The sequence below is a fragment of the Zonotrichia albicollis genome, chromosome 19 (assembly GCF_047830755.1).
Source record: "Zonotrichia albicollis isolate bZonAlb1 chromosome 19, bZonAlb1.hap1, whole genome shotgun sequence".
Taxonomy (NCBI): domain Eukaryota; kingdom Metazoa; phylum Chordata; class Aves; order Passeriformes; family Passerellidae; genus Zonotrichia; species Zonotrichia albicollis.
In genome coordinates this window covers 4,153,813-4,166,657 of record NC_133837.1, presented here as the reverse complement: position 1 = coordinate 4,166,657, position 12,845 = coordinate 4,153,813, and the positions used below count along the sequence as shown (strand labels likewise).

General features: G+C 53.2%; 1 protein-coding gene across 4 annotated transcripts; it reads right to left on the bottom strand.

The window, feature by feature from the left end:
- Window positions 1-1,419: 1,419 nt before the first annotated feature.
- TSEN54 (tRNA splicing endonuclease subunit 54) lies at window positions 1,420-11,592 on the bottom strand. Of its 4 annotated transcripts, none has more exons than XM_074554839.1 (12): window positions 11,483-11,592; window positions 10,955-11,107; window positions 9,795-9,858; window positions 9,571-9,654; window positions 8,214-8,312; window positions 7,189-7,241; window positions 6,749-6,850; window positions 5,025-5,653; window positions 4,500-4,560; window positions 3,682-3,798; window positions 3,036-3,080; window positions 1,420-2,698 (listed from the first exon to the last, which is right to left on the bottom strand). In XM_074554839.1, exons 1-12 carry the CDS (start codon window positions 11,509-11,511, stop codon window positions 2,548-2,550), a joined length of 1,587 nt encoding a protein of 528 aa, XP_074410940.1. In that variant the 5' UTR covers window positions 11,512-11,592; the 3' UTR covers window positions 1,420-2,547. The 4 variants fall into 4 exon arrangements, 3 of the variants coding, with proteins under 3 accessions (XP_074410940.1, XP_074410942.1, XP_074410943.1); XR_012583134.1 differs by having other exon boundaries at window positions 2,621-2,698; window positions 3,682-3,838; XM_074554841.1 differs by lacking the exon at window positions 3,036-3,080 and having other exon boundaries at window positions 1,421-2,698.
- Window positions 11,593-12,845: the final 1,253 nt, after the last annotated feature.

The following is a 12,845-nucleotide window of genomic DNA, read 5'->3' as shown; positions in this document are numbered from 1 at the left end:
AAACCACATGTATAGGCGTGGTCTAGCATGCAAATGAGGTCGGCCCGCGGCTCCGCCTCCCTTTCGGCCAGCGCGCTCATGAATAATTCAGCAGCGGGCTAGCTGTAGCCAATCAGAGAGCGGCACCGCACGGCTCGGGAGCGCGGGCGCCCGGCACCGGGAACAGGCCGGGAAAGGCGGCCCGGGAAAGGGCGGCGGGGAAAGCCGGGGCCGGACTCCAGGCCCTTCCTCCCGGCTCCAGCCCCGCCAGGGAGATCCCAGCTTTCACAGCCTTGCCTGTGAAAATTGGCAGACTTTGCAAAAAGTCGAAGCCTTCGCTGGAGAGAGGAATACGAGTCCCACCGCACAGTCCCGCAGCAGCCATGCCCTGTCCTGCTGCAGGGAAGAGCAGATGGACAAAGAAGCTGTATTTATGTATAGGGCAATGGCAGGTGAAAGTCTGTCCACTCTGCATCCATGCAAAAGCTTGAAATTACCTCTGACAAGGGTCCAGTAGCAGTATTTCACCCACGTTTCCAAAAGTTATGTTTTTCAATTAAACATTCAGTGCTTTCATCTTGCAATGCTCAGCCGATCTGCATCACAGGCCAAAGTGGAGCAGTGGTATCAGTCTGGATCATGCTCCTGTTCTGGGGTGGGTAAAGGCACCATCAGATGTTACAGTGCTGAGCAAGGCAGCCACAGTTTCTCAATCCTCCCTGCAGTGGTTATTAAATTGTAATTGTCTTGTGCTGAATCAGGGAGTCTCTGCCCCAGTGAAACTCACTGGGTGGCTCTCGTAGAGTTCATCGATACAATTCCACCTTGGCATAAAGAGATGAGACTGATTGAAATCAACGGGAGTGAGTTTGACCTAATTCCAGGACAAACATGAGCCTTGTGGGTCAGGCCGGAGTTCTCCTGGCTGCGTCTGTTCTTAGAAACTCCCTTCCCACTGCCTTTAATCTGTAGGAGAATGCTGAGGGCAGCTGGGGCTGCCAACCCCGGCTTTAGCGAAACTATCGGAGCCAAAGCCCTGCTGGAAGGAGGAAGAGGAAGGGGAGGGAGTGTGGGAGGAGCCGCCAGACCCCTCACCTCAGGAGAGCCCCGCCGACTTCCAGCATCTGATAACGGGGGCGTGTGTGTGAAACAGGAGCCGGCGCTGGCAGCAGAGCCCCGGCACCCTGGGCTACGATACCCTGAGCACGCAGGAGGAAGATGAAGGAGGAAGAGGTGCCGTGTGCCAGCAGGATGTAGGGACACCTCCAGGCCGTGAGTCACGCTGCCCGGCCCGGGAACAGCCGGCGGAGGAGCAGGGTTACCCGGGTTACAGCCACAGTATGACCTTGAGCAGGCATTCACCAGCTGCTGCTGCTGCTGCTCGGGTCCCAGCAGCCTCCACAGTCTCCCTCTGCATAACTGAACATTTCTAGGAGATTTAAGAAATACACCGAGGAGCTTGAATTGTTGGAAAAGGATTTTTTTATTGCTTAGCGTTCTCCACATCTCCAGAAGGAATAAAAAAAATACCAAATAAAACCCATCTAAACCAGTTGCTATTACAGTTCTGAAAACTTTGATATCAAACACAGCCTTGCTTAGCTCACTTCCACCCACTGAGCAGACCTTCTGGCACCTGGCACTTTTGGCATAGAGGCTAAAGCAAATTTGGTACCTAGACATCCTGGTGGAGAGCAGACTGGGAAGCTCATGAGGAATTTGCAGCTTTTCTCTTTACTCAGGGACCTCCCATGTGCAAGAGAAATAACAAGGATCCACAGCCAGGAAAGAGGATGTTGGGCTGAAGGAGAGGGGCTGCAACTCAGCCCAGGTGAGACTGCCAGATGCAGTGTGCTGATAGTGGTGCTGAAGTTTTAGCATGGTTTAACACTATCTGGCCAAAATGTATCTCAGCACAGCTGCTGCAGGAGGCCAAGCTGCCGTCTGCAATGCTCTGGGGCTTTCTGTGGCCTCTGGCTGACGAAAATGTGTTCAAGGCACAGTTTCCTGCTCTCAAGTGTCTGGAAACTTTCCTCCAGGTGACTGAGTTTATGGCTGTGCCCTTTCCAGACCAGAATCTGATCTGATGGTCCTTGGCACAGCTGAATGACAGAGGCTCAGGCCACCAGCACTGATCAGCTTATTCTGTCCCTGATTGACCTCAGTGACACTCCAACCATTCCATTATTATAGCACAGTGGTTCTTTATGTGTGACAAAAGGATCACCAGCAAAGTGTTTTCTAATGGTCCACAGTCAGCAAAAGATGACTCAGGAAAGGCAGGCTGGTGGTCCATGAGGTGAGAGAGCTGGAGAGCCAGTGGCTTCAAGAACAAAGCAGTGTGTACTCCAGCCCAGAAAAGCCCAGCTAAGCCAAACAGACTCGTGTGCTGTAAATCACACATTATGCCTGAGCTGTCTGGGTGGGTGAAGCCAGTAAAGTGGCCAACTTCCCGAGGTTCCAGTTATCACAGGCTCTGTTTTCTGTAATATTTCATTAATCAGGAAAACAACTCCTGAGTAAAACTCTTCCCTTTATTGCATCCCATTTCTGCAAGTGACAGCAGCTTCAGTGATAAACATCAACGGGCAGCTTGAACTCCTTCAGTGAATAGAAGGTGATTTCTCCATGATCCACCAGTGCAAAGACCAGAGGGACGTCCCCACTCAGATACGTCACCTGCTTCAAAGCCCGCAGGGAGGGGATCTGCTCATCAAAGCTACAGAGAGAAAAAAACATCCTGTTTGCTCTCCAAGCAAGAAGAACACAGAGGCAAAGCTGTGCTGGCCAGCCATCACAACAGCTCCCTTTGGCCTGAGGAGCTGGTAGTGATTCTCCCCACCCACTGCAGTCCTGAGAGTGAGTACCCAGCATGTCTGGAGCTGGGAGCTGGTGAATCCTTTGCCAAAACCAAGGAAACTTGTGCTGGGAAGATCTTTAGGTTGCTGGGATCAACATCTGACCTGCTTTTCCCTCCTTTTAATTCTGCAGAGTCTGTTTGCTCATCAATGAAAGTATTTAGGCAACAAGGATCATCCTACTGGCTGATGACATACCTTGGTAAAACTGCATTACCACCTTCCTTGCTCTGTCTACTACAGCTGCAGAGAGCAGAGGGACAGTTTCAGTAAAGCAAAATGAGAAAAGGCAGAAACTGAACTTTGTACCTAGCTACAGAGTTCTAGTATCAGGTTCTGGATCCAGCAAGAAAGGGGACACATACCCTCTGTTCTTAGTGATTTGAACATTACACTCGACAAAGATCAAAATACTGAACCTATGGCTCAGAGCCTGTAGCAAGCTCTGGGGAGGTTCATCTCTGCAGAATTCCAGAGTGACCTGCACTGGCTGAGGATTCAGCTCCTGTAGCACTGGGTTCTACCTGAATTTCACAAGCATTGCATAAAAGCTGTGGCTTCTTTCTCCTGACTCCCAGTGATACTCAGACATGAGCAGCAACCACACGACCAAACAGTGTGGGTTGAATGCAAGGGCAGGGGAAGAGGGGGGAAACTGTGGCCATAGTCTCCAACAAAGGATGAGGAACTGAAAGAAAAAAAAAATCCTGGGCAGGACCACCCTCAAGTGAGACACTCTGATGATCTGTAAAGCTCACAAGATGTTGGGTCATTTACAGATCATTAGGACTTCGTTTCCACAACAACTGCAAGGTTTCAGAAACAGCACAAGATTCGTGGGTACCTCCGAACACACATCCTGACATGGGGCTTCCCAGGCTTTGTCTTCTTAAACGTGGACACAGCGTCTGCTTGATACACGTTGAAGTCTATCTTCATGGCCTCTGGGTCCTCCTGCAGCCTGCAGGGGAACACACCCACACAGGTATGGCATCAGAACACTGCAGGGTATGGGTGCAGCAGAGGGAAGAGGGAGCGAAAACTCTCTTTAGTTTGGGTCTAAGTTTGACTAGTTTGTGTCCTTTGAAAGGCTTCACTCCTCAAAGGACTGACCCTGCAACTGTATCAATTACTTTCCAGAGCTTTCCTGTGGTCAGAGCAGAGCAAGATCCTGGCTCACATCTGCCCTACACCCTCACAAGAAGCAGCACTAAGACAACAGCAAAGCACTGCAGGAACTGCTCACAAGCACCACACAGACTCTGAGGCAGGAGCAGAACCCAAAGTCCCAAAGCCAAGGTTTCATAACCACTGAAGCAGGGATGGCAGCACATTCCAGGGATGAGGCACAGGTGAAACCCAATCAAACCTCTGGCTGGTGGGGCAGAGAAGGAAGGGCAGGATAAAAGAGGAACCCTGATGTTTTAATTGGCCTGGAAAGCCCCAGCTCTGCTGCTGCAGGACCTGCCACTTCATGGAAATGTCACCCCCTCTCTAGAAATGCCAGGGGGTCATGGAGCAGAGCACTGCCTTCTCTTGGCACCCTGGATGTGCAGCAACTCCCAAACTGCTGCTGGGAGCACCCCGCAGACCTCACAATCAGGGACAGTCTCGAGACACTCCCGCTCCCCACAGCTCCAAGCTGACTGGCTGGATACTAACCAGGAGGCTCCATCCAGGATGTGGGAGGGCTGCAGCACACTGATCTGCTCGAGGAGCTCAGCTGGAGGGAGAAGGAACGGGAAAGGATCAGACCAGCAATTTCCCTCCCAGGGCACTCCAAGCACTCCACACCACCCACGAGCCTTCCTCCTCTGACAATGGCTGGCAGCTCCACAGTCACCACTGGCTACTTCAAAGCCCTCAACTTCCTCATCTCCTCCCAACACACAGCCCAGACACTCTGCAGTTGCTTTGCATCTTGCTGGCCCTGACTGCACATGCCTAACAGCCCAGCAGGAAGGACTGCAATACAGCAGGACATGGGGAATGGATTAGAAGCCCTCCCAAGGCCTTGTTTATCCTGGCACATGAGTGGGCTATAGAAAGATTCTCCTGCTCAAAATACTGTCCCCAAAACTGATGTTCAGCTTCTCCATGTCATCCCTTTTGCTGCTGCATACCAGACACTCTTTCTCAGAGCTGGGATGGAGAGAACGGTCCCTGTCAGGTTCCCAGAGCCATTACCTGGTGAGGTCACCTCTTCTGGCCGCAGCAGTGGTGTCACAGCTTGGTTCCAGAGGTGGGAGGGTCGCTTCCAAGCCCTCTGCTGCCTCCTCTGCTCCAAGAGGGCTTTGTACTCCTGCCAGTTGGAGCAGCCCCTCACCTCCTGGTCGGCATTGACACTGCTCTTGTACCTGCTCTCCCTCTCGCGCTGCCTCCTCTCCTTCCGCGACAGCTTCTCCTGCTTCTGGTTGATCTGTGTGCACCAGGAAGCTGCATCCACCTCCCTGCCTGGCACGTTCTCTGGCAGGAGCCTGCTGTCAGGGGAGGGCAGGTGTGTGCAGGGCTGGTCTGAGGCCACGTTGGGAAAGGTGATGGTGGTAAAATCCCAGCGGGGTGCATGGGTGCCAGTGCTGTTCTCCTTGTGGTCTCCAGCCTGCCTGCTGGAGAAGCTCAGAGAGTCCTTTTGTCCTGTATCAAGAGGAACTGGCATTGACTCCCCCTCTGCACTGACAGCATCTGGTTCCTTTGGCTGCAATGACATGGGCTTCTCATCCACAGGAATGGAGTCTCCATAGTCATCTCCATCTTTGCTGGAGGTCCCTTCAGCTTCTGGAAGGTCCTCACATACTTTATGTTTCTTCTCATGTAACCTAAAGACAAAGGAACAGTAAAATTCAGGGAGAGCATGTGGTAGAGCTTGCTTTCCTTTAAATTCTGCCTGCTCCCTGTTAACAGGAAGAATGCAGTCTGCCAAGCCTGAAGGAAGGACAGCAGAAATGGCAGGAACCCCCAGATAGGTCTGCAAACCGTTTAGAACAACTTCTTTGTGAGACAAATGCGAAAAGAAAAAAGCAGGAAAAACTAAAGAGTGAATGCCAAAGGCAGATTAAACTTCTGAGAAGTCCTGCACAAGGTTTGACTTCAACGCCCAAGACAATCTCAGCCTTGATTTGTATAGACAATGTTCCCAACCTGCCATGCCAGCTCCACACCCCAGACACTGACCCAAACACCTCCATGCAAACACGATGGACTTCAGCCAAAGCAGCACAGGCCAGGCAGAAACCTGCCTGCCAAGCACCTCTTATTGGTGTGAGATTCAGACTCTGATTCCAGAGAAGATGGGGCAGTTCTTAGACCAGCAGTTTAATCTCTCAGTTCCTACAATTCCAAACTCCTCAGGCACTGATTTACTGTCAACAGAGACTCTCCAGCCTCACCCGCCCCGTTTCTGAAAGGCTGACGCCACCTCCTGGGAACTGTCAGAATTATGAAAAGAATTGCTCATTGTCAGGTTGTGGGGATGTTTCAGACATGTGCAAGCGCTAGGACACAAGTCTGCTCTCTGCTGTTGAGTCTTGGCAGGTAAGTTGGACTGAGGAGGTGGATAAATGGAAGATGTGCACTGTGGTAGCTGTGCTCCTGCTAAAAAAGAGTAGGAGGAGGGGCCTGACACGTGTTCCTTTTGCACTGACTTCTCCACTCTTCTCTTGTGACATCTCAGCACCACAGAGGGACCTGGAGGCAATTTGCCCCTCTTAGCCCTGGCATGACACACACGTGTGACAAAAGGGAACACTGCAAGGCATTCAGGAAAAGTGCTGCACTGCCTGGGGACAGCCAAGAGCAAGGTGCCATACAAGGTCACCCCCAGCAGGAGGGCCTGGGGACACTGCAGCAAAGCAGCTGCTCCTGAGCAAGCAGGCCTGGAGAGGATGGGAGAAGGCTCTGGGGCACATCCTTACCGGGGGCTGGAACTCCTCCTCCTCCTCTTGCAATGGTGTTTCCCAGAGCTCTTGCAGTGACCTTCCAAGTTCAGCTGCCTCTCATAAGGAGACAGGACAGTGCTGGAAGGAGAGACCAACACAGAGGCTGAGAGCAGGGTGGTGTAGAGGAACTCCCTTCTGCCCAGCCCCCAGAATACAGCAACCAAGGACACAGAAAACGCCCAGGTGGGACCAGGATGGCCCTCAGTTCATGCCCCAGTTCATGTTCCAAATCACCTCCTCAGGAGGGAGGAGCAAGGAAGGGCAGAGTGGCACTCTTAGCCTTTAATCCTCCCAAGAGATGGAATGCAGGGCCAAAGCCCTCCTCTCTGGTGCCATTCCCTGGGGCCAGGCAGTGGGTACAGAGTCTCAGGGTCTTGAGGAAGGAGAAAGCAGCACAGGAAGGAAAAGTTGATTACCTGGGGTCAAATCTCAGTACAATATAACCCAGTTGCTTCAAATGGCTGAACACCTTAGAGCAAAGGAAAGCAAGAAGGTTAGATAACAGCTCTAAACACAAACAATTTACTTCAGTTCCACTATGACTGACTGATGTCCTGGGGTGACTTTATGATGCTTGTATCCCCATGCATCTGTTTAGCCCAGAAATAAGTTTTGCACCTTTAAGATTGGTTCTGAGAGTGAAGGGGGGAGAGAAGAAGTGTGCAGTTTGTTTTAGGACACTGCACTCACTCCTACACATTCCTGCTCCTGACTGTGTTGTCTGCAGATGGACAGACAGTGGGACAGAGCTCTTCTTTGCTTTTAGTTAGTTTTTAGCTAGCTGAGGCAGAGAAGTTCCCTGGATTGTGGGTTTTCTTTTTCTTTGGACCTGTTTAAGCCTGTTCTGGACCAAATACCAGAAGAGCACTGGGAGCTCACACCTGTGGCCCACTGGGCCAGGCCTGGGCTGTGGAATTTCCAGCATCAGAGGGACAGATAAGAGACTGAGTGAGTCAAGCTACAGCCCACTAAGGGGACTTTTCTGAGTTTGTAATCTCTTTTGGAGGGGCAAGAGGTTTTATAGTTTAATACTGGGGGTGGGGGGTTTCTGTACTGGTGAATGCTTTGCTTTTTAAATGAACAGTTTTTTCCACTTTTCTCCAAGGAAGTCTTTTTCCCAAAGCAGTTGTGGGAGGGGCTGCTTGAATTTGCTTTCTAGAGGAAACCTCTTTTAGAGGTTTTTCTCCTGAAATTGCCCTAAAACCAGGACAGTGAACACAGTGTGGCACTGGCAGAGGAGCAAATGCCAGGGTTAGGACCCAAAGCAAAAGTGAGGAAACAGGAACTGAACAACTGGAAGAAGGTGAGTGGGAAAACTGAGGATGACTTCCCTTCCCTCCCCAATCAGCCTACCCTGCTTCCAGTCACTGGAAGAGCTTGTGTGGCAGAGGCTGGCCTTTCTGCCTTCATCCTCCTCCAACAGCTGGAGGTCCCAACACACCTGGTAATGTGACAGGCTCATTGCCTCCTGGCACAACAGGGTCTCGTAGGCTTCCTGGATTGACAGGGGCACATCTCTGTAAAAGAGCTGGACAGAGCCCTGCAGGGCAGAAGCTTGGTGTGAGTCACAGGAACAAATCTATGCAAGCTCACAGACTGTCCTTTCCCACTGCTGCTGACAGCTGGTCCCTCCCTGACAGGATATCCATCTCTCCCCACGTGCCACCTGGACCTCTTGAAGTCCCTTTCCCATACCCAGTTCCCCCATACCCTGGTTTGATCAGCCAAGTAAGAAGTTCCCACCCACAGCTCTCAGCTCCTGCTCCTGTTTGGAGGATGCACCTGGGAGCAAAATACTCAGCTGACAAAATAACCACTGCTTGGACAGATAAACTAACTTTGATGATCTGAGTGATTCAGGATACAGCACAACAACAAAAGCACTTATACCAGCAAAACTGAGAACTGGAGCAGAGGAATGAACCACAGCTTCAGGTGGCATCAATTGGTGCCTCCTCAGAAGCATTTACTTCCTTTACAGACCCAGAGATCCCATAGGTAACTTCCCCTGGGAATAGCAAATGACCTCCAGGAGGCTGTTTTAGGCTACACTTTTTTCCTCCTTTCTGTCTTTTTACATGGTGTTTACTCATAAAGAAAACAAAACCCTAGGAACCACATCTTTTCCATGGCATGGGCTGAAGGCATCTCACTGTTTTTTTCTGCTTTTGGGGGATTTTGTACTCAGCATCTGACTAAACCACTTTATTGCCATCAATTTGTTTACAAACTATTTCTCAGAATGCCAGGGGTAAAAAAGCCCCACCTTTGCTTTAGGATTTAAGAAACGGCATCAGCATCAGATGCTCACAATCTGTTTATTTTGCTGAGGGATAAAAGTTCCCTTTAGATCAATGCACCAGATCTAAATGCACCAATGTTATAAGATCAACTGATAACAGGTTTTGGTGGAGAGACCAAAAAACCCCCTTTCTACAGCAAAGAAATCCAGCTGAGCCCTAAGCAGCATTTCTGCAAGCAGAGGAGCACTGAACACAACGTGGTCTCACTACTCTGTCTGCCACATTTAGATTTCTTTCTGCCATATATACTGGGAAGAAATCCCAAGCAGCAACCCCAGAGATCTCTGCTTAAGCTGAATGAACTGGCCACAGATCCAACTGACACTCTGTCAGTGACACAGAGGCTGCTTGAGAGTACAGGGTATGAAGCCACAGCCTGGTGACAAACAGGTCCATCAGAACACACTAAAAGAGACAATTCTTTGAGAAGCAGCTGTTTATCAGTCATTACAGCTCCCCCAGTCAGTGAGGACCCAGTGCCCTCATCCTACTTACACACTCCAGCAGGTACAGAGCTTCCTCGGGCAGCAGGCATTGTTTGCCTCGTTCTGAGAACCCCATGGTGTGCCAGAACTTTCCCTGGAACAGGAGCACAAATCCCTGATTGGTTCTGGCTGCTCCCTGCTGACAGCCAGGCTCCCTTCCATTGCAAGAAGCAAATTAAGGAATCTGTGAGGCAGCAGGAGATGATGGCACTGAGCACACTCTGTGGCACTCACCGCAGGGGACTTCAGCTCCACGATGCCCTGCTCTGGTTTCCACTCAGCCTTCACCAGATTCCCCCTGAGAAGAATAAAGATTCGTTTGTTACTGCTACTGTGGCCCACAATCAGCTCCTGGTGTAGCAGCACAAAACAAGCTCAGGGAGATGTCAAAGGCAGCAAGTTTCCAGGTGGCATTTTTACAAGGCATCAGAAAGCCATAATCCCCTGGCTCTAGCAGCATCACTTTATCACCACCAAAAAGTTAAAAATGTCTTCAGTCAGCACCACAGAGACATGTCCACAGGCTACAGCAGCTTGCTGGAGATGCAGGGCCTAATGCAGGATATGTGGATATTGAGGAACTAACACCTCTGAGGTTGCCCAGAGAAGCTGTGGCTGCCTTGTCCCTGTAAGCATTCACAGCCAGGTGGGATGGGGCTCTGAGCAACCTGGTCTAGTGCAAGGTGTCCTTGCCTATGGCAGGGAGTCCAGTGGGGTGATCTTTAAGGTCCTTTCCAACCCAAACCATTCAGTGTTTCTGTATCATACAGAACTCAGCTGCTGCCAAGACATCCTCTAATCAACTGTACCCTACCCACGGGGACTCACAGGGAAAAAATAATAGCTGCAGGCCAAGCAGAGAAGGTGTGTGTTGAGAGGTGGGTGTGAATGCCTCCCAAGTGATAAGCACCAAAGTCTGGCAGCAATGTTGAAACCACCAAGACTGATAAATTGGGGACACTGACACCTGGTCAAATCTGCACAGGCCACACAGGAGCATCAACAAGACACTCTGTAACTTGGATCATGCCCAAGAAGGCAGTGGAAGCTACCTGCAAAGGCCACAGGATTACACACACACCTGTGAAAACCAAGAGCCCTGTGAGGGACTTTCTGCAGCCACCGGTGTGCCAGCACGTCCCTGTGCTCCTTCAGGGACAGCCAGGCTGTGTCGCACTGCTGCTGCTCCAGCACGGGCACTGAGTGCAGGTGAACCGCGGGGGGTTTACTGCGCTGACCAACACCTCCTGCTACCAACAGGGGTTTACTGTGGTGTCCAACACCTCCTGCTGCCAAGGGGATCGCACCCGTAACCCCCGAGCTGTGCTCTGCCCGCCGGCATCACCCCTTCCACGGGGAAAGCCATTCCCAGCGCCGCTCCAGGATGGACTTACGGCCGCTCCGGGCGCTCCTCGCAGAGCAGCCGCCACTGCTCCTCGCCGCAGCGCCGCAGCCTCTCGGCCTGCCCGGCCGAGCCGTCGGGAAGGAAATACTTCTGCCCGCGGGGGCTCCGCGGGGCCTGGCAAGGCTCCGGCTGCTCCGCCGTGCTGCGAGGAACAGCGGGGTGGTGAGGGATGGGAGAGCGACCACCAGCCCAGGACAGCAGTGCCCCCGGGGCCTCCCGTGCTTCGGCAGCCCCCCCAGATCCCCGTACCGGGCGTTCCCGCGGTGCTTCCCCAGGCCCCGTACCGCGGATCCGCCGGTACCTCCCCGGCCCCCTCATCGGTGGCTCCCGCCAGTGCCTCCTTTTCCCCGGTACCGCGCGTTGCGCCGGTGCCTCCCCGGTACCCAATAGTGCAGACTCCCCCAGTGCTCCCGCGGCTTCCCGTAGTGCGGGTGTCTGCGGTTCCCCATGGCACCTCCCCGGCCCCCTCACCGCGGGTTCCCCCGCTGCCTCCCCGCTTTCCCCCCTTCCGCCCCACCTGAGGCGGCGGGACCCGCCGGCCTCCATGGGCACGTGCCGGACCAGCGTCCTTCCGCCGCCGGGCACGAGCGCCGCCAAGAGCGGCGGGTTCCGCCAACGCGCCCCCTGGCGGCTCGGAGGACTGCGAGCGGCGGGGACCGGGCACCGGGGAGGGAACGGGGGTGGGACGGAGCATCCAGGGATGGGCACAGGGGAGGGGACGGAGCATCCAGGGATGGGCACAGGGGAGGGGACGGAGCACCCAGAGACGGGCACTGCTGAGGGACAGGGCCGGGCACAGGGGAGGGGACGGAGCATCCAGGACTGGGCACCGGGGAGGGAACGGAGCACCCAGGGATGGGCACCGGGGAAGGGACGGAGCACCGAGCCGGGCACTGCTGAGGGACAGGGCCGGGCACCGGGGCAGGACCGAGCACCCAGGGCCGGGCACTGCTGAGGGACAGGGCTGGGCGCAGGGGAGGGGACGGAGCATCCAGGACTGGGCACCGGGGAGGGAACCGAGCACCCAGGGATGGGCACCGGGGAGGGACGGAACACCCAGAGACGGGCACTGCTGAGGGACAGAACCGGGCACCGGGGCGGGACCGAGCACCCAGGGCTGGCACCGGGGAGGGGTCGGAGGACCCAGGGATGGGCACTGCTGAGAGACAGAACCCGGCGCCGTTACGGGACGGAGCACCCAGGGCCGGGCAGTGCGGAGGGCCGGGGCCGGGCACCGGGTTTTGCCCGGGATCTGACCCAGGTCTGCCGCGCTGAGCTGCCCCCGATCAACACCCGCCGCTCCCTCACGCCCCATCCGCAGCCGGGATGGGAGAAGGGAGGTGGAACCAACCATGGGTGGATGGAGTAAAGGGCAGGAAGATCCTGCACCGATAAAACTACGGTCAAATACGGGTAAACAGGCTGGGTTTAAGTTAAAAAACCAAAACCAAACAAAACCCAAAAAAAACACTAAAAACCCAAACAAACAAACAAACAAAACCCCCCAAAATTATTACTAATTAATATTAGTCCCAGGCTTGGATATCTGCTGTGTCCGGGCTTCTAGGGAGCAGAGCAGCACCTGGCCCACCTGTCCTTCCCCTCTTTCCCCCACCCATGCTGCTCACAGGACCTTCTATCATTTTCCCTCTCTCTCCTCACTGCATTTTGCCCTTTCTTAAATACATTTCTCCAAAGGAAAATACCTTTTTAAATAACAAATTCTTAGCAATTATAATATAAATCATTCTTAAATTCTCACAAATTCTTAAAATCTTATCAATTCAATAAACTCTTCATTTCCCCAGCATCACAGTACATTTCCCCAGCATCACTGACAGGCTCTGCCCTGCCATGGGGCTGTCAGGACCAGCCAGACC

What these genes read in the sequence shown, in the direction of transcription:
- TSEN54 (XM_074554839.1), bottom strand. Translation starts at nt 11,511, where the DNA reads ATGGAGGCCGGCGGGTCCCGCCGCCTCAG. An exon ending in GAGGAGCGCCCGGAGCGGCC is followed by an intron (nt 9,859 to 10,954) that starts GTAAGTCCATCC and finishes TATTCTTCTCAG; the next exon opens with GGGGAATCTGGTGAAGGCTG. An exon ending in GTACTGAGATTTGACCCCAG is followed by an intron (nt 6,851 to 7,188) that starts GTAATCAACTTT and finishes CTCTCCTTCCAG; the next exon opens with CACTGTCCTGTCTCCTTATG.